The sequence below is a fragment of the Toxoplasma gondii genome, chromosome IX (genome assembly GCF_000006565.2).
Source record: "Toxoplasma gondii ME49 chromosome IX, whole genome shotgun sequence".
Taxonomy (NCBI): domain Eukaryota; phylum Apicomplexa; class Conoidasida; order Eucoccidiorida; family Sarcocystidae; genus Toxoplasma; species Toxoplasma gondii.
In genome coordinates this window covers 6,145,654-6,165,542 of record NC_031477.1, presented here as the reverse complement: position 1 = coordinate 6,165,542, position 19,889 = coordinate 6,145,654, and the positions used below count along the sequence as shown (strand labels likewise).

At 51.9% G+C, this 19,889-nt stretch overlaps 3 protein-coding genes across 3 annotated transcripts; 2 read left to right on the top strand and 1 right to left on the bottom strand.

Annotated features, from left to right (window-relative positions):
• Positions 1 to 70: 70 nt before the first annotated feature.
• TGME49_306530 (hypothetical protein) lies at positions 71 to 3,585 on the top strand. Its single transcript, XM_002370374.2, has one exon. It carries the CDS (start codon positions 1,168 to 1,170, stop codon positions 2,566 to 2,568), a length of 1,401 nt encoding a protein of 466 aa, XP_002370415.1. The 5' UTR covers positions 71 to 1,167; the 3' UTR covers positions 2,569 to 3,585.
• Positions 3,586 to 4,653: 1,068 nt separating this feature from the next.
• Positions 4,654 to 10,886, bottom strand: TGME49_306520 (tRNA pseudouridine synthase B, putative). The gene is made up of 8 exons (XM_018782489.1): positions 9,027 to 10,886; positions 8,506 to 8,562; positions 7,974 to 8,035; positions 7,374 to 7,482; positions 6,769 to 7,097; positions 6,337 to 6,444; positions 5,450 to 5,545; positions 4,654 to 5,019 (listed from the first exon to the last, which is right to left on the bottom strand). Exons 1-8 carry the CDS (start codon positions 10,024 to 10,026, stop codon positions 4,981 to 4,983), a joined length of 1,800 nt encoding a protein of 599 aa, XP_018636179.1. The 5' UTR covers positions 10,027 to 10,886; the 3' UTR covers positions 4,654 to 4,980.
• A 2,773-nt stretch (positions 10,887 to 13,659) lies between these two features.
• Positions 13,660 to 18,950, top strand: TGME49_306510 (hypothetical protein). Its single transcript, XM_002370372.2, has one exon. It carries the CDS (start codon positions 15,297 to 15,299, stop codon positions 17,802 to 17,804), a length of 2,508 nt encoding a protein of 835 aa, XP_002370413.1. The 5' UTR covers positions 13,660 to 15,296; the 3' UTR covers positions 17,805 to 18,950.
• The last annotated feature ends 939 nt before the right edge of the window (positions 18,951 to 19,889 follow it).

The window sequence follows — 19,889 nt, the reverse complement described above, 5'->3', positions numbered from 1 at the left end:
GCTGTCTCGCGTCCTTCGGTGGCATCTCTGGATTGTTCGCCTCTGCAACTCCGCCGCGCTTCCCTCCTTTCCAGTCCCTTGAGAAGACTCAGACTTGTGATGTTTCTTTCACGTTTTTCGTGTGGAATGGAGTTTTTCTCCGAGAGTTTCTGACTGGCGGGTGCGACGCGAGACAGAGAACGCCACGAAGATTTGGGCGCAAGCGGGCGTGAACAGAAGGAAGAAACTGTGTTTTTCTAACTCTATGTGGAGGCAGCAAGGGACGCAAAACGCTTCTTCGTCTCTTTTCTTCTCTTTTCTACCGCCGAAATGCTCACCTGGTCTCACAAAGATCACACAACACAACCCAGGAGTCCACCCAACTCCGCACGTGGACATCGACGTCTCGCCTTTGTTTTCAGACAGTTTTCACTCACGTGAAAAACGGCTTTCACACCTTTCAAATCACACAAAGAGTCACGGCTCCTCGTCTCCTCTGCCAAGACTCTCCTCAAGGATAACAGCTTTATTGCCTATACAAGTATCCATTTACATTTATGTATGTATGTATATATATATATATATATATCTTGTTTGAGCAGTGGTTTATGTGGCAGTATGTGTGTGTGTTGTCTCCTGTCCTTCTTGAGTTGATGGCCCTCCTTCTTTTGTCCAGATGTGCATGACTTTCCACTGGTTCTCTTGTCGCCGAAAGATCTTTTCCCCCAGCATTCCACAGAGAAGAAAACGAACGGATCAGTCACAGGGCTCTTTGAGGGGGTCCGAAACGTTTGACGGTGGTGAAAGGCCATGGCGCGCAAGCAGAGAGGGCGTTTTTTCTGAAATTCGATCGAAGCTGAGAGATTCTGGGGCTTCTTTCAGAAAGTCTTTTCCGACCGTTTTCCCTACGGCTTCCTTTCTTTACTTGTAGCCACATTGCCTGTCTCAGTTTGCTAATTCCTGCACCACACCACCCACGGGAGACGCCAGTTCTTCAAGGACTGTGTTTTGTGCTCTGAGGTATCTCCGTGTTCACTGCTCTTGCGCGATTTCTTTTCCTTTCTTTCTCTCTCTCAATTGCCTATAAAGCCTGCCGCCCGCCGTCCTTCTCCGAAAAGACTGAAACTCCCGGAGTCGGGTCCAACGGCGAATCTGAAAGCTCTCTCGGTCGAAGTGTGGACTGGTGTAATGGAAATGTACAAGCATGTCCATGCATGTCCGTCACGAGGGAGATGTAAGCACGGGTATGCCGTGGCGTGTCTTCACTTTGAAGTTTTCCTTTTTCTGTGTTTTTCTGATTCGCTCAAATCTCTCCGGTCTCTGCCTCGTCGTCGAAGGCCATCCACGATAAAAATGTTGGTCTCTTTCGGCCTATATTCGGAGTTCCTCGCGGAGACGAGAGATGATGCCCTGCACCTTCGGGGGGCTGTTTCCTCAGGAGAGTTGGGGAGAGGATTTCCATCTTCAGGCGCTTCTCTTCCAGAGTGGAGTTCGTTGTCGTCTCGCAGAGAAGCCAACACCTCTGATCCGTCGGTTTCGAGTTTTCTCTTGCGTCACTTGCTTCCACGCGAAGGCGAGTCCTCTCTTTTTTTCAGCCAAGACGAGGCGCATGCAGTTGGGCCGGAGGGAAGGCTCGAGAGACGCGACAGAAGGTCAAAAACGCAGTCTGAACAGCCACAGGTCGGTGGAACGTGGTGTTTGTCAGAGCAGAGAGACTGGGGAGACGCTAGCCTTGCCTGTCAGCTTTATGAGGAGGACTTGGCATTCGCAGCAGCGTCGAGTGCCTCCTCGGCTAGTGCAGGTCTAAACCCCAGAGACGGAGAAAAACCTGATTTCACAACATCAGCATGCTCGCCAGATCGGGGAGTGAAGCAGAGTGTCGCCGGCGCAGCGAGTCCCTCAGACTCGCTGGATCCTTCTCAGTTGGCAGACGTGCAAGCCAAAGTCGATGCAGTGGGTCCATCTCGCGATCTGGAGAATTCGCGGGGGAGAACCTTTCCGGAGACTGGCGGGCCAGGCGGCGTCTGCTCTTCTCAACCCGCGGGCGAAGCATCCACCCGTGGTCTGGGGTGTTCGGACACCTCCGGTCCCGACGAGTCCGCGGCTGGCGTGGCTCCTTCGCTGGCGTTTCAGCAGGCAGCGAAGAGCGGAGCTCCGCAGCGACGTCCAGATTTTCAACAGAATCCAGAGTTGGGGTTTCTCGACAGCGATGTCCGGCGTCCACTTGTGGCGCCGAGGGAGGAGAGCAAAACCCAGGAGGCTCACCCCAAACCTCCTCTGTCTGAGAGCAGTTTCAGCTGCGGCGATCAGGGTGACGGAGACGCGTGTCCATTCTGGTGCGTCTGGACGCGTGGATGCTTCACGACAAAGCCGGCGTTTTCCGAGTCAAAACGGGCCTCGCTGTTGGAAGAGGCTGAGGCGTTCGTCGCCCGAGCAGCAAGCGGCGCTCTTGCTGTCGCTGCGGGGAAAGCGGCGGACCTGCGTCTCCGGCAGACGCCACGACATCTTGCTCTCTATGTCGCGCAAGTCAGCTCCCGCATGTTCTTCGATCCACAGTACCGTGCCGAGTTGATGAACAAATACGGTTGAAGGTCGCGTGGACGGCCACAGGCCAGTGGGGGCTCCGGGGGGGGGGGGGGGTGGACCACGAAAGTCTTGGTGAATTGGTCAACGATTTCTCGTGTTTGCGAACAGCGTAACCCCATCGGGGGCTTCTGGGATAGATCAGAAGTGTCTGTGGCTTCCCCGGTCCAAGTCGAAAGCAGAGGCGGACAGAGGGAAGAGAGAAACATTTTCTTATGGGGACTATGTGCGCTCTGAGTTGAACTCCAGGGGTAGATCTCGAAAGCCTCAACTGTGGGATTCAAGATCTCCTGTGCCTTCCATGACGGACGTGAAGTCAAGTACACGACCTTTCCGTCTGCTCAAGGGGCTGTGATTTCGAGGCGGCGGAGCAGCTTCAGCGCCCCCTCTGCTTCACAGAAGAGAAGAGGTCCGCTTTGAGGCGCGACTGGGTTTTTCCTTTCAAGCAAAGGGCAAATCGGCCTGAAGACTGGAAGCGAAGAATGAAGAGCGCGAGCGAGCGCGACAGTGCCCACGGCGGCGAACGGCGAAACCAGGCTGAGACGGTCGCAGCAACGGCTTTCAGTGCTGAAACATTGCTGTTAGAGCAATTAAACTGAGAACTGCCTCGAAAGTCTGGGATCTTTGTTCCTGTAAAGGTCCAGGCACTCTTTCAGTGAAGCAGAGGCTGTTGACTGCAACAGGGACACAGGTAAATGGTAGTGTACGAGGAATTACCTCGCTACGGGCGGGTACAGATATCCGCAGCAACGCAGAAATAAGTGATTCTTTTCTCCGTTCCCTCAGGAAATTCTGGAACGTGCATGCAGTTCTTCTTGCTTTTCTCATGCGTCTGAGACTTCTTTTTAAGCGGCAACTTCACGACTGTGTTCCGTCAAATGTGTTCTTGCCGGCGCGGGTGCGTCCAACGAGATCCAGCGAGTCGGATTCCTGGTCCTCATCTGTCTATTCGGCGAAGTTTAGTGCAAATGGAGACTCCACAGCGCGTACGCTCTGGGCGAATTTGAAGGGACATGGTTACTACACGAAGTAACCTCGAGAGAAAAGGACCTCTCAGGTGCCCAAAATGCCGATCATGAGAACTTTCGGCAGCAGCTTCTTCGAAGAAAGAGGGACCGCAGGCGGGGACTCCCAACGCATGTGAAAAGGGAGGAACAGAACGCTGGAGCACCGTTCTTCACTGTTGTGCGCGTAAACAGCGTAGACTACAACACAAAGTCGAAAGGCGAGCCTCCAGAGAAGTTTGGCTGTCTTCTTCAGGCGCATAAATGAAAAGCGCCTCGAGGCACTGGATGGAAACAGTGCCTGCGTCAGCCCTTCCGGCAGATGCGTGCTGATGCACACAGGAATATCAAGCATATTGCGTACGCGCAAACAGATGCGTGTGTTGGGTTTCGGTATGGTCGCAAGGCCTTTAAAAAGTGCGCTTAATAGGAGGCCCTTCGATGTGCAGTTGCATTAGGTCAAGGGGAAGCAGCCGCACAGAGCTTGAAAAATACAGCTATCATCTGTCAGACACCACACAGAACTTGGGTGTTTGTATCACATAACTGAAGTCATATTCAGTGTCCTAGGCGCTGCAGTGTCCATGACGGAAGCATCCGTCATTTCGAAGTTCTAACGTTACATCAGATACGTAGTATGCTCCAAGGAGCCGAGGTTCCAAATATGGTATTGGAGAAATGAGGTTTGTAATGACTGCAGCACCCTAGAAACTCATCTGTCCCCATGGTAGTTAATATATCCGAGGAAGGCTCCCCACTGCAGTGTTTTAAACAACTAAAAGTTTTGGATTTCGATATCCTACTGGCATTCATATTGGCGTGGAATCTGTAGCCATTAGCAAAGGTGGTTTACAGGGTTGTTTTGCCGATTTCCTCGGAGAAATGTTTTTCGTTCTAGTCACCAAAGGAACGTAGTTTTCTAACAACCTACTGCGGTGCCCTATTGGGTTATGTGTGAAAGGCCAGGGGAGGCACCGGATACCATCGGCAGAGTCGGGCATTCCCCATTTGCAGTCTCGAAAAGAGACTCAGACTGAAGCACGCCACCGTGGTCGTTCGCGCATGAGGCCTACGCGAATCGACATAACGGCCAAATTTTTTTGAAAAGATACCTGTTATCGAGTAATTCTAAACGGTTTCCGTACAAACTCTGAGTTCCGACACAGTGAACGCACCCGACGTTCCTTCTTCAGAGGAGTAACACAGAATATACTCAGAAATTCCACGAACACACAATTCGATCTTTGTGGAGCAGAAGCGTCCTAGAAACTGCATTGTCGCAGACAACGGTGCGAGTTTTTACTCTCCAGCTCACGCAGTTGGGTACTGACTCATAGTTGTACGCGTTGTTAAGAAGCCTTGGGTTTGCTGCGGCGCTTTTTCGAGAGTCTCCCAACCACAGAATTCTTTCCCCTTACTGTCGCTTCTTCTCACGAAGAATTCTGTCAATCACCTGCCACGCAAAACGGCACAAATGACACTTTTCAAGTCATGTATTATCTTTGTTTCTGTGATGGAAAGTTAAGCTGGGAAGATGGTTTGCCTTTTGGAGATGCCGCGAATTTACGTTTCGCCGAGTGGACGCGTGAAAATCTGGAAAGCGTCACACAACCCCAGTCGCCGGAAACACATCTACAACGGCATATGAGACTTAAACGATTGTTAAAACAACATAGAAAATCAAACTGCATTTCCTCCAAGCATCCCCTTCTAAAAGGTTGAGGTGAAAAAAGACCTTCGAAAAGCAAACTGTCGAGTCTCTGTGTTGAGCACGCAGGGTCGACCCAGAGGGCACAATTCCTGCAACTGTGAGTACATCGCGAACCATCGAAATCGCTCGACGAGTTAGGAAGTGTGTAAGCTATCAGCAACAGAGAGCTCACATGAACAGGAATCAAGCGACGAAGCAATCCGTCTGCAGTTAGGTCTTCAAAATTCACGCAATCCTCCAACCGGAAAGGCGCTTGGAATGTTCGCGTCTGCAGCGTGGCGTTGAAGAAACCAAAAAGAAAACCCTCGCATCAGTGTCAGCACAGCAACTTTCTAGACGCCCACCGCCCTGAATTAGTACTGCGGCCTTGCAGTCGGCGCAAAAAAACAAAGGGTGGTTCAAATTTAGTTTGCCAAGGATCTAGTGTGTGCTGATTTCCGCTGCGCGTGCGCTATGAGACCTTAACGTATGCACTAAATAGAGCACGCGCGGTTTAAAATGGTTTTTCCCCGAACCGGTGAGTGTTTTTAGTATTTATGTCACCAACATGCTAAAGCGCCTGCTCACTGCAACCTCATTAAGCTTCCTAAGCACATGGCATTCTCTGGGGCTAAACAAAGCCACCCACGCAAGAGGAGATGGGGACACTGGAAACCGATAAAGTCGCATACTCTTTGAGAAGAGAGACTCGAAAAGGGCGGATGCATTCAGAAAAACCAAGCAATCTTTGAATACCCTCCGTAAACGCATGACTGCCACCCCTTACGAGCAACCCGTGTGGCTTCTAAGTTTAGAAGTTTAGATGAATCTCTGTATAATGCGGCGACCGCGTTTTGTGTTTCGTGTGGCGCCCTAGTGTGTCGCGAGTAGTGTTTCGGTTCTTGTTAAAATGTGTAATAGGGAGTTTCGTAGCGGTTCAGCCTGTGAACATAATACTCCTTGACTTATACTGTCACGATTTAACTGGTGGTGCCTCTTTGCAAAATGGGATTAACTGTCCGACTATCCAGTGATCAGGTTCCGCTTGAATGCACCAGCCCGTGATCCACCGACACTCACCAATTCCGTCAGGTGTCCGACCGTTCCGCACCTGGCGGCGATGTCGGCTGCAAGCTGACGAATGTACGTGCCTTTCGAACAAGTGACGCTGATAGCAAAATGCGGCATCTGCAAGATCGGGGGAAAGCAAAAAGGAGTTCCCATTGCAGTTAGGTTGCTGGATCACGAATTCTATCAGTGTAGGCGCGTGAAGATACCGTTTTTAGCCAGTAGTCTCATCTGCGTGTGCCTATTGCGTTACGCTGGATGTTAAAGCGGACCGCTAGAAGGTCCGAATTACCTGCTGACCTGAAATAACAAGTGTTCCCTACCGGCTCTGCTGCGTGCATCGTTCTGTGTCTGCAACTCTTTGAACTCCGGTGGTCTGTCGAGTCAGCAGATGCCTCTCTGAAACAAAAAAGAACTAAAGAAATGTGAGATTGGAAGGCCCACCTCGAACTCTTCTTCGTCGACAAGCTCAAGTTCTGAGATCTCGATTTCGCAAGGGTTCGGGAGAGACACATGCTTGGTGACAGCGTGGTGCAGTGCCGAGTTTCCGCCTCCAACCGACGGTGGTTTCTGAAGTCTCTCGGGGAGTTGCTGTTGCATTTCGAAAGGAGCAGCAACCGAACGCCTCGCTTCTGAGTGGTTGACGAAGGCGTCGTGGTTGTTTCCCGAATGGACTGCGTCACCGAGGGGAAACGATTTTTGAGACCGGCGATCTTGCTGCTCCTGGATGTATCTCGCGATGTCGTACATTCGGACCCCCTTCACCCGCTTCGCTGAAGAAAAACCATTTCGGGACCTCCCACAGAGTCTATGTGAGGTTGCGTTTTTTCGCAGGCATTGCGCGTGTACGGAGGGTAGAGTCCTGCCTACTCACAACGGCGAAAGGCGTTCTGCTGCAAAGTTTTTCCGGTGTAGCTCTCTAGAGAGCCTGTGCACAGTTCTCGTCCTGATCGCATTGCTCCCACATTGGCGAATGTGCACTCTCGGGTCGTCCCCTCAAGACAGGAACGTCTGAAAACTGAGAACAACGGCACAGAAAGAGGACTTACCGGAGAAAAGCGGAGGCTGCTGGAGCTGCTTCCCGAGGAAGGAGGGCAACACGCGTTTTAACGTGGCAAGGGTGACATGGCGCCAGTTCTCTTCGGCAACGACACGACCCTGAAGTGCGCACAAATGCCCCCTCAAAAAAAGAATTCCTAAGCAGTGGACCAGTGAACTACCAGAGACAGTGACATGCAAGACATGATGAGTACCGCGTTTCGTATTTGAAAACGAACAGTGCTGCCCCAACCAGGAGCGGGACCAGAAAAGCTCCATGAACGAGTGTGTGCGTGAGAACTTGAAACGTCTAGAGAATCACGCACGGCGTTCACTCCTGAGGCAGACCAACCACATTGTCTAGCGGCAAACTCTTCACACAAGTCGAGTCCAATTGCACAAAAAGCCTGCCGCAGGCGGAAACGACTGGCCCTTAGACAATGCAGGGTGCAAGTTCACGGAACCTCCGTAGCGCGCGAATCAGGCGAGGATTTATCTCCCAGCGAGCACCGCGTCGTGTGAACATTGTAGCTCTGGTGTATACAATTCTGTTCGTACTGCCCGTGGTAAGCACAGCCAGCGAAGACAGGAAGGAGCGCGCCGGGGCTCACCTCACTATCGAGTGTATCTGTCGTCACGCCCAGCCGGACAACGGCCTTGTATCGCTTCCAGCCTGCATCCGGACAATGCCGGGAGCATGCCCGCGCTTGAACAGGGTTCCTGAATTACCATAAACTTAACTGTGGTAAGACGCGCTACGCCAAACTCAACTCGAAAGCACGTGTCATTGGTTTCACTGCCACCTAGTTTTTAGTGACCATGGTTCTTAAATCCCCGGAGACATCCTAATCACAGCAGCTGCATCACACAATAACTTGTCGACGATCCCGTTTTTTGATTCTAGGCCAGACACTTTAGCTTGTCCCCCGAGAAGAAGACGATCGTCTGTGCAGTAAAGGGACACCCGAATCAGTCTGTGTCGTGTCGTGGTGTTCGACTGTTGCCTAGATGTGGCCCGGGTACGCCTCTTCGCAGGTTCCTGTGCCGAGATGTAAATCCAACTTCCGAGCGGAGAGAGTTTGTTCTCACTAACAGTATTTTTTCGCCGACTCCTCGTATTTCCTTCCGTGAAAAGCCGCTTACCAGTTAAGAAATGTCGCAGCCTCTTCGTTCCTTCTCCAATGCCCAAGATCAAAACGCCTATACGACGCAGGGACAACCTCACTATTCGTGCTATCACGTCCAGAGGAACAGAGAGCAAAAATGCAATTCACATGGTCATGAATGACACAATAGAACACCGCCCCCGTGAACGAAGATATTCAACGTAAAAAATTAGTGCGCTTAACACCATGGGCACGAAAAGCAAAGCAAAACTTGGATACCGTAAACAAAGACATTCAAGATGTAGTAACCCGAAAAAGGCTAGCCATCCCAACCATACATATGCAAATGCCTGACTCTGTTCCGCTGTTTGCCAGCAAAGGCTGGCAAGGGAAAATGTGTTCAGTAATCGGAGAGAAGCCGACGGTGGACTGAGCCTTCACTTGTCTCATACTCCCCAAGGAATAGCCACGCACATCGTGTCCCGAAGATCGTCTTACGACGATCTCTGACAGTCATGAAAAGCGAAGTAAGTTTGGTAACTCGTCAAAAGTCCGTACCTGTTGCCGCGGGGTCGAGTGTGCCCCCATGTCCAACTCCAGTTTTCCGTCTTCCTGTCCGTGTCTGCATTTCTCCAACTTCACCCTTCGAGTGTAGTACATCCGGCAGCAAGTCTTCTGTTTCGTCCACGCCTGACGAGACAAGTGTCCTGTCTCGCGAGTCTCTGTATGACTTCAGAAGCTCAGAGACTCTCCGACAGACATCCATAGACGTGAGACCTTTGGGCTTCACAACGCCAACAAGGCCACCAGCTGCGCCACTTTGTTGTTTGTACACCTCGATGTTTCCAGCATTGAACGCCCAGAGAGTTTGAGTTGTCGGACGGAGTTTCCCTCCATTGTGCGGCAGCCTGTGTGCCCAACCCGCGATGCTTTTGTTGTTAGACTTGGAGATTGAAGCAGGCGTCGGCAGAGCCCCAGGCCGTTCCTTGGCCGTAAAGCACCAGGCACTTGAAAATGACTTGCCTTTTCTCAGTTCCTCGAAGACGCTTCGGCGAGCAGTACCGATGGCACCAGCCTTTCCACAGGCTGTCGAGCAAATCGAATTGCTAATCGGGCTAATCGGGTCCACGCACTGCATGCGCGATTTGTCACAGGGCACAAATGGCGGCGAGCAAAAGCCAAGACGGGTCTTACGAACTTCGTATCTTGGCTTGTTCCTTCCCTGTGTCTCGGTCGGTGACAGGTGTGCTGAAGCCGCACTTCCAGTCAAGCTCGCCCACCGATATTTGTCACAGTTGGGAGGAAAGTTCTTCGTCTCGCCGAAGTGTGAGTTCAACACACACATGGTGGCCCGTAAGGGGAAACACCCATTGCGTGGGGGTATTGGATGGGCGAGACATGGGTATGCAGAGAGTGCAGGCTCGGTGAGGAGTGTACCACCCGCCAGTCGCCATTCTGACGCCGCAGTCACACTGCAAATTGGACGGCTCTTGTTAATCAGCTCTTTCAAGCACAGGAAGAAAACAAGACAGACTAGACGGCAGAGAAGAGAGCACATGACGCAGACAAGAGCCACAAACTTCGTTTCTACACAGTCCACTGTCTCATGTGCTCCATGACTACAGCTGCAGGTGGTCGGACATTCTGCTGGTTTATAGCGGGCCTACAGATGCGGCATGAATACGCAAACGAAAGGCGCCCCACAGTCCATCCAAAGCCCAAGTGATACGCCATCTACTTCACCGTTTGGGTGTAGAAACTTGCAAACACAAGAACTGGGTCAGGAAGCAGAGACATTCAACGCAGACCGACGGGAATCTGGAAGCGAGCAACAGCCAAGGTAGCAGGGTGGGGGAAACTACATTGTTATGCGCTGTTCCTTGTCGCGAAACTTAAGTGCAGGATCAGCGCTGCGGGCATCTGAAAGGGATAAATTACACAAAAAATTCTGAAGAGGTATACGCTACGTTTGTTTGCAGAAAACCCACGGGATGCCATCCCTGACAGAGAGGCACACCAGCCCCACGTATGCCACAACCAGCCACTTGTGTACAGCCAACAGAACGGTGACCACACGACTGAACATCTTGGGCTGACTCATAAATCTAAGTCTGAATCGCTACTGTGGATTTAAACAAAACGACAGGAGATCCTTGACTCAAAAACGGCGTTATTTGTCAATACCACATCCGCGCTACAACACGGTCACTCCTACACGCAGATTAGACGGTCGGATGCGGTCATGGTAGAGGCATGCAAATGGTGTTGCTACCCGAAAAGGCTGCAGATGTTCGGTGGAATTACAATCACGCATGTGGAGAAATGCATTTCCGTCCCTACTGGCTTCTTTCGTATGCCTATTGTCACAAAAAGCGGTCACTCAGACGCGCCAAACTCATCGCACCGTCAGAGGACCACCTCGCGCTGGAATGTGAGCTCCGCTCGACGAGTCAAAACCGCCGGACCGGAACAAAACTGCATGCAGTGTGCCTGGACTTGACCATAATTCCTTCGAGTCGCCACTTACGCAAAGAATGGAGTCGACTTCGTGGAATACGGAAAAGAGACACACCCCTGTCTTTAAAGACTCACGGCGAGTCATACTCCCTGGGCACGAAGGTTGACGACATAGATGCCTAACAGTCAACCCGATATTTGGTAAGGCCAACAGTCGCTTCTGTGGCTGGACGTAGAAAGAGTGCCATATCGTTTAATCTTTGAACAAGATTTCTCTTCATATCGTGTATCATCTCGCAAGGCAGAGCCATGTGCCTCGTTTCATAATGGTAACGTGAGCAATGCGCACAGAAAATGGAGCACCATGTACCGGGCGGGCCTATTGTTCCGCATGCTGTTGAAAGATCGACGACCGTCTTGATCTTCAGCCTGACTGGTTCTCGTCACACAAGATCGAAGTTTTCGCTCCGCCCCTCTCAGCTTGGCATTGAATCAACGAGTGCACGCTCGCGCTTAACGCATACAATTTCATTCGATAATCCACGCTAGTTCTGATCATGCATACTACTTTATAATCCCAGGCAGGTTTGTTGAGTCAATGTTTAGCGGGGAAGTAGCGCCAAAACATATATGACAGAGCATGAAGTTATATGCACGGATGGGCACATTTAATCCTTGTACGTATTGTACCCGTTTCCTTCTCCCCCTCGTTGCGGCTGACCACAGGGATGTGGCAGACCTATAAATAATAAAGTTCGTTCAAACGGTGTCTGCGTGCACCCGTAACAGTTTATCGTCCGAACCAACCTCACTCCCACGAACGACGTATATCACCTTCTGCTTGACAAGTTCGCATGCCACACTGACGGAACAACTGTGAATGAAACCTTGACTTCCATATTTTTTGGTCCACAATTTCTGAGCTTGCCAAACAGGCGCTGAAGCCACACCTAAATGAGATGGCAGCCCATATGCTTCCACATAGAGAGAGTGTTTCTGTTGTTGCTTAGCCCCAAAAGCGAGAAAATTGTGCATGTCGACGGCGAAGCACCGTAAACGCTGCATGCTTCTTGAAAAAAGAGGAGGAGTCTTCATAATGGGAGAAGGACAGACTATGGGCCAACAACAAGGTGATAACACCGATGCTTGCAGGGCAAAGTTTCATCATTCCTTTGTCGGCGCTATGCCATGTTAGCACTTCAACGGACTGCAGTCAGTACCCCTCTCATGTTTCCGGTCCCCGGTAAGAGTGCAAGCGTTGCTGCACCCTGTTCCAGTGCAATGCCTAAAACGTAAACTGTGCGCAGGGACGTGTCGTCAGATTGGTTTCAGCACTGAACAGTGCTGCCAAGGAGAGACTTCGCCCAGTAGGAACGGCGGAACATTCACTGACGACGAGGAACGGCGGTGGTGGCTGGGGTGGGGAACGGAGAGAATTCGTCGGTAAACACGAAATAGGTGCGTTTTAGGGGTGGTCCTACCCCAAATGGCTCTTTGGTAATGGAAACATGAAGAAGAGAGTGCTGGTGCGCCCAGGACACCAGGAGTTCGGGTACACCTTTGAAGCTGCTGCTGGATCCCCATGTGTACATTAGCTTGTCTCAAGGATTGGGGATCAAAGTGGTGTTCCACAAGAAGACAAAACTTTAACTACAGCAGCCGGTGGACGCCGCCTATAAGCGTCAGAACGGTGTGAGCTGTGAATGGTTGGTGTGACCAATTAACATCCGCGGGGAGACTGTGTTTCGTTCCTCATTGTGGCACTTTGTGCCCGTCCATTTTCGCAGACATTGTTCCTTCTGCTTCAAGAAGAACTGCACCTCGCACAGACGAGCAGCTACTTTACACCATTATATATGCAGTGTCTCTACGGTGTACCCCTGCAACGCTATCAGCTTCCACCATTCTTATTGCTGAAGAAGGCTTTCGCGCAACTCTACGGCACTCAGAGAGGAGAGTGTCTCAATCCGTAGCAACTACTGCGTCCCAGTGGTCACCTCTCGAGGCGCATGATTCTCCATCGCTGCGACGGGGTTTTTGTCGTGTCGAATTTTTGATGCCCACCTTGACGGTGCTTCCGAGCCACAATCGTGGCACTGTCGCGCTGAACCGCGTCCCGGCGTCGAAACTGCTGGCACATTCATCTCTTCGTAGAGCGTGCAGCACCTCTGAAAACTCTCCCAAAGAATCTCAATGAAACTCGACTGCCTGAGCATAGTTTCAGTTTGTGTCGATGGGTTCTCACTGTCTACCAGACCTGCCTACCATTCCCTGCTACCCGAAAAGTTTACTGGATGCGGCTCTGATCCATAGCGGTCTTTAGACCAGGTGGGGTCACAGCTTTTTCCCATTCCAAATCGGCAGCAGCCGCAGGCCTGCTGCGAAGATGGCCGTGACATTCTCTACCAAGTCTCTGTCGAGTTTGCATTTCCAAATGCGAACAAGTTCTATGCACGCGAGCACAGCGCACTCGCAGAGTGCGTAAAATCTTTCGTTGCAGCGTTGTCTTTTCGAATGCCGGCACACGGAAGGTCAAGCTTCGCCGCTGTCGGCCTGTTGCGCCTCTGCCCGTCGCGGTACGGACGGTCGGCCGCGGAAGGGCAACGGGTTTTCCTGAAAGCCGCGAGGCGGCTGCTCCTCTATCTCGTGGTATCGGACGGGGAAGCGACCCCTATCTGGCGGCTGCGAACGTCTCTAGCAGCATCCGACAGTTTTCAGATTTGTCTTTCGCAGATTCAGGGATCTTCTTACATTCATATTTGCAAACTCATCTAAGACGCCCGTACCAAATTCGCAACCTGGGGCGTGCAATTCCCGTTGCAACTTAGACACTCGCTCACAGCAACGGGGTGGAGACGCGAGAGTTGGTCGACCCCAACAGCTACCTCGATGCTCCCCTAGCAATCTCATGTATTTATTTTGATTTCTGTGGGGCTTGCTCGCGGTGGCCAAAGGTATTCAGCCTTTCACGCCGCAAACGGTGGAGTCGTTGGAAAGGGGCGCAGCTACTTTGTTTGGTGGGCATTTTTTAAGTTGACTGGGCGTTCTCGTCTCCTTCGTCGAAGCAGGTTCTCGTGAGGGGAACTGTGGCAGGCGGCACCTGCTTCCGCTTCTCACAGAACCCGCGGAGAGAAGCCTCTCAAGAGTGTATGAGCAAGGAGAGTTTCCATAACCCTGGCCTCGCCTATGTTTATGAAGATCTGCACTCAAGAACTGCCTGCATCCAGTGTCAGTACCAGCAAAACATCGACTACTCATTGTGCCGACCCGGCGGCTCAAATATTCAGAGTATTTACCTATTCGGGCCCGATTCCGACATTTTATTGAGTATCCACTGCCAAGTTTTGACGCATTGCGGCTGGATCTCCTATGCCGTAGAAACTGAACAGTTTTCGTCACCCATTCCAGCCGTATGATTCTGCAGGGCTATGTGGAAGTGTATGACGTCCACCTCAATCCTACGAGGCGAGTGTTGTGAAAACGGTGCCAGACGGCTCCGTCGCCTGCATCTGTTTATTTGAATCATCGCGTGTTGTAATAGCTGGTCCTTGCAGCGAAGCTCCTCCAAGTTATTGTTCTGAGGACACGCGGAAGAGCGAGTTGAACTAGTCGTGTTGCTTCAGGTGAAAAGCGCACGCGAGTCACCAGCGCGAGTGTACCATCAACGTAAGACCACGGAGTCTTTTTTATTTCGGCCGCAGCCGGGTGAGCTACAGGCTGGCCGTGAAATCCTCTGACGATATTGCGAACGTCAGGAGAGAACGAAGGCTTGATTAGCATACACGGGCCGGAAACGGTTCCCCGCCCTGAGATCCAAGCAACAGTGACTAACAGACCCATTCGTGTATGTCCACCTTGATTAATTCTAGTGGGCAATTTTGTTGCATGTGTGGAACAGGGGTGGGTCATGGGCAAACCCCGTATCCGTTCCCAGTTTTATACCCTTTACTTGAACAAATCCGTTTTTTTTGTCTGAGGCTGGCCTTTCCACTCCCCTCAGGCTCCGCATCGAATGCGTTGTCGCATGCGTCACGGGCTATTTCGTTTCTGTGAATAAGCGATACGCCCGAGATTGTTTACCCAGAGAACCGGAGTGCTTGCAAGCAGCTGTCGGGTTCTGGCTCAGAGTCATTTTTTCCGCAGTTTGCGTGTCCCGGCCGTCGGTAAGCCGCGCAGTCTGTGTATGTTTACGTAGATGGCAAGGTGCTGTGTGTCAGCGTGGTACTCCAAGGGATAAAAGCAGATTTCGAAGGTTCCCAAGCGGCTTCTGTAACAGAACCGTATCGTGCAAGGAATCTGCCCCTGAGGCACTGATTACAGAGACGTCTTTGCGGTGAGCACAGACTCTGTCTAGATTTTTGGCGTGTCGCAATGGACAACATCGGTGGGTACGTTGCACGAAATTGCAACTTCAGCCGATTAAACGGCGCCCTGTCTGACCTCTTCCATGATACGAAATCCTCAGTTAGTTCGACGGACGGGAATCATCCAGCGTGCGCGCCGTCGGCTGGTCGAGGCCAGCGCCGCCACGAGCCCCTCGAAATGCGCCCCTTTTGTCAAGGACAAACTGACGAAGACGATCGGACGGAATCGATCATCGCTGGTCCCCGCGACTACGTAGCAGAGGACATGTCGCCTGTGAGAGAAAGCGACGATCCGGAGATCGTTCCTGGATCCGCGTTTCTGCCGTTTTTGGATGCCTTGCCTCTTGGTCGCATCGTTAGACAAGCGGCCTCGAGTAGGACAGACTCGTTACAAGGATCGCAGCTTCACGGGGAGAAGAGTCTGTTTCGAGTGTCTAGATATGGCCACCCGGCGGCTGTGGAGCAAGGGACGCGGGATCCTAGTGCAGTCATGTTACTTCGTATGCTGGCGAACTCTTCGCCTGTCGAGGGTCTATCGTCAGGTCTGTCGCCGGATTCCAGCGCAGACCTCGATGAATGTTTCGCAGCGAAACCGAAGGCGCTCCAGCCAGAAATGCTTTTGGCGGATCCTAGTGGTGTGTCGCCGCGATGCAGTTCAAACCTGGGGGATCACGGGCCAGCAAAGACATTTTGGAGAACCGACGAGGCGTCTCGACCCGATTTCTACGAAGTAGGCGTGGGCAACGGAGAGATGCCAGCATATTCTGTACAGAGACATCAAGACAGCTTGCTAACACGTCAGTATGGAAACCCGTCAAATATGGTGCAGGAAAACGGTCCAAACTGCGACATTCAAGGCAGAAACCCAGCAAGTGGCGCCGACGACACGCGTGTGTTCGAAGCATTCATGACCCGTCTTGAAGCAGCAAATGGGCGGCCAGAAGGTGCCACGACACGCGCCACTTGTGATGAATTTGAAGGGTTTGTGACACATTTCCCTCGAACAAAGAACATCGTTCCGCTATCCTTGCCGACGTCGCCCAGGGACCAGCGCATCCCGCATCTGGTGCCGCACCGATTTTCCGACGTTACTCACGACGCGAATCGAGGCACATCCACACCCGTGTTCGGACACAGCGAGTCTGAAACAAGCAGCAGCTTCGTGGTTGCGGCAGAGAAAGGCGCAGGCGCTCCGCATCCCCATCTTATGATTCACAAGGTGGAGTCACCTGTAGCTGAACGGTTGAAGGAACCAAAGGCATTCGCGACAGGCCTGGTCAATATCTCGCCGGGGGAATTCCCGGGTGTGGAAACTGAGAACCATGGAACAACTAGCCATACGAATGCGGTGTTCGGCAGGCAGCAAATTTTCCCGGGATCAGCACCTCTCCAGGTTGCATTCGCTTCTTCCGGAGTCCATGGCTCTGTAGGTTGTGACGGCAGCGCTTGCATTTCCGGAATGCTGTCGGGGCAGAGGCGTTCGCTGGCAGCTCCAGTGCAGGCAGGGTGCTCTGGGAAGCCACCTGTTCCATTCGTGAGCAACGATTCCGCATTAGCCAGCAGTCACGAGAGTTCAGTGGCTTACAGGTGCCGTTTTCCCCGCGAGGGCTCAAACGTCTCTGTCTCGGTCTTGCAAGCAGCCCACGAGTGCGAGGACGAAATAGGAAGTCCTTGCAGCGCCGGCGTTTCGGAGAGACCTAGCTCCAGAACGAATGGACAGCCTGCTTCGGGCGGGGGGATCCGGCAAAACTGTACCCTCCGGACAAGCGTCCAGTTTTCAGCAGGTGACAGAGACTTTGGTAATTCAACGAACATCTTGGCGAACAGCCCAGCTTCGTCCGCGTGTCGGCGCGCTTACGAGGGCTACCATGGGATGAACATGAATCCCTGCGGAAACTTCAGCCGTAAAGAACAGCACTGCTGCAGTGCATTGACACCTGACCTTAGAAGCCAATATGACAAATTGAATTCAGAGAAAGACGTTCCTATACCGCAGCCTCAAGTGTGCTCTGCGGACTTGGATCGTCTTCGGCACGACATCCCTCCCGATCGATCACTCACAGATGAGGTGCGGAAGTTGAACAAAAGAGAGCCATACAGTGACGGCTTGGCTGAAAAGAGTCCGAAATCGATGGAGCAGGCGTCTGTTGTGGCGCGTTTGCCTGGATATGCGGAGGACGAATTCGCTCTGGTAGGGGATGAGCGTGTCCCAACAGAAGAAAAAAGTGACCCTGTGGCTTACCCCGTCAGCGGCGCGACGACGGATGCAGGCGGCGCACAGCATCCAAACGACTGCCGCCCCTGTGCTTTTTTCTGGGGTCAAGGATGCCATAAAGGAGCGGCCTGCAGATTTTGTCACGAAAATCACGGCCCACGGAAAAAGAAACCTATGAGAGACCAGAAGAATCTTATGATCATTGCGCGGCCCGATGGGAAGCTGGAATTCATCCGCTGTAGTTTGCAGGAAGCTCTGAAAGCTTGTAGTCAAGCGATGTGTGTTCATAATGCTGTGTGAATTCGACGGTCCGTACAGACTCACCAGCGGACGCAGTCAACGCAAGGAAGCATCTTCGAATGGGATGCTGCGAGGTCATGTACGGGATAAATCTGCAAGTCACCACACGGGGTCATTGCGCTCCGAACGGGCGATGTAATATTCACACAAAGGCATAGTGCCGTATCAAATGGTTTCTTATAAGCAGCTGCAAGCATCACGGGAAATGTCATAAAAGGCGACATCTAAATATCGCGGCTTTACGACTTGTAAGGCGGCTCGGCACGCTAGCCCGATGCCACAGTCTCTACTGTTCTTTGCAGGGACATCTTTTACTTTCGGCCTCACTGACCACGAAGCCGGTGACGTTTGTAGACCGCTGTCTGGGAAGTAGAGTCGGCTCACGATTCGTCATCTGGTTCGATGTAGTAAAAGAAGTGTGTGGTTGAACAGTTTTTATGTAACAGCGCAGGAGGGTCGTTGAGAGTACTGCGACGTGGCCTCTGTTCAGTAGTTTCACGATCTGCGACTGTTCTGTTTGCCATTCGTGCATAGTTCGTGCTTGCCAAATCCGTGTTTTTGTCTAGTGAAATGCGCACACAGATACTCGTCTTAATGTTGTTTGCGTAAAAATCGAGTAGCAGGTCCATACCGGACGCAATCCCCCATGGTGTCGTGCAAGAACTCGAGAGGTGACAGAATGTACTTGTTCAGAAGCAGTAGGCCACTGTTCACCTCCTACAGGGCATTTTATTGGTTGCTACGCCTATTTCATCTTTAATGAAACTCTGTTTGTGCGTTGAAGTAGTGTGGTCAAACGTGCACCCCGGAGACAGTTTCGTACGGGAAAACGCGGACTGTCTAGCGCAGTTGAATCGCCTTCATCGTGCAGAGGAGAGCCCGGCCGCAGCGTTAGCGACCTGGTGCCAACATGCTGGTGAAATGCGATTCCTGAATTGTTTTCCGTTGCTTCAAAGGCTTCGCACCCACGAAAGAGGCATGGAAACACGCAAAGAGGGATGCGATGCTCCGGCAGAGACATGTCTCTGTCGGACCCGTAGCAATTCATGTAGTGCAAGGTCTTTTGATTTCTGTCAGCGGAATAACATTGTAAGACAGTTGTACATCACCGTCCCACTGGCTGCTCTGGGCACCTAAAAGAATCGGATTTCAAGATGTTCAGGTCGCACCTGAACGGTATTTTCTATTCGCCTTACGCGGTGGAAAAAGTCTGAGATAACTATGGTAGCTCCACAACGGGGCTATAAAAGCACCACCTTACGGGGCAACTTCGCCTTGAGAACACGAGTTTGCTAGTCGCACCTTTGGCCTCATCCCGCAACAGAAACAGAGTGTGCGTGCAGGTACTCCATAGCTTAAGTACGACGAAAAGCTGTGGTATCCGCGTGCACTCCTGACCCTTCACCGTCTGCGCTGCTGTCAAAAGCACTTCACATGAAACAATGCACTATGAGACAGCTAGCTCTCCTTCGATGAGTCTGGCATGCAACTCCAATGTCACAACCTACCGACCTTACCGGAAGGGTGTCAAACAAAGCCGACGATGGCGGGTGACCGCGTTCCCCCCATTTCTTGCTCAAAATCATATCTCGACCTCCTCAAGTGTCAGAATGGTCCATAACGGCATTTTCTGTAGAAGAGGCTTGGCTTGGCAGAGCCTGTTGCTTCGCCATGTCGGCGTTTGATACGAACCCTACATACTCTAGACGACTGTCGAAGGTCATTTATTTCCGGCAATGCAGATGCAGGGACCTGTTGTGACTACCAGATAGTGGCTTGTCTTAGTCAAGCGTTCAGACCTCGACATGTGGTGGGGGTCTGTATTCATGCGCGGCAGCTACGGCGATTAAGAATACTTGGTGTAACAGTCTCGCTTGAGCGTTCATCTCGTGGAAACCTCGGCTGTCGTCGCCGATAGTGTGGGCGGAAACATGAATGAACCCTTTTAAAGTGTTGGCAGTGCGCACACTTCAAAACCTCCAGAAGAAACACTGTTCCACTGCACGCTGTGAGCCGTAAAGGGGCTACACCTCCGCAAAAAGAACAGCTCTATGAACAGGTGGACACGTAGTCCGAAGATACTTA

Bases quoted from the DNA above. Each gene is read 5' to 3' on its own strand.
- TGME49_306530 (XM_002370374.2), top strand. From the start codon at position 1,168: ATGGAAATGTACAAGCATGTCCATGCATGTCCGTCACGAGGGAGATGT.
- TGME49_306520 (XM_018782489.1), bottom strand. From the start codon at position 10,026: ATGTGCTCTCTTCTCTGCCGTCTAGTCTGTCTTGTTTTCTTCCTGTGC. The intron at 8,036-8,505 runs GTAAGCGGCTTT...GTCCGGATGCAG, and splicing joins GCTGCGACATTTCTTAACTG to GCTGGAAGCGATACAAGGCC. The intron at 5,546-6,336 runs GTGAGTGTCGGT...GCCACGCTGCAG, and splicing joins TCGGACACCTGACGGAATTG to ACGCGAACATTCCAAGCGCC.
- TGME49_306510 (XM_002370372.2), top strand. From the start codon at position 15,297: ATGGACAACATCGGTGGGTACGTTGCACGAAATTGCAACTTCAGCCGA.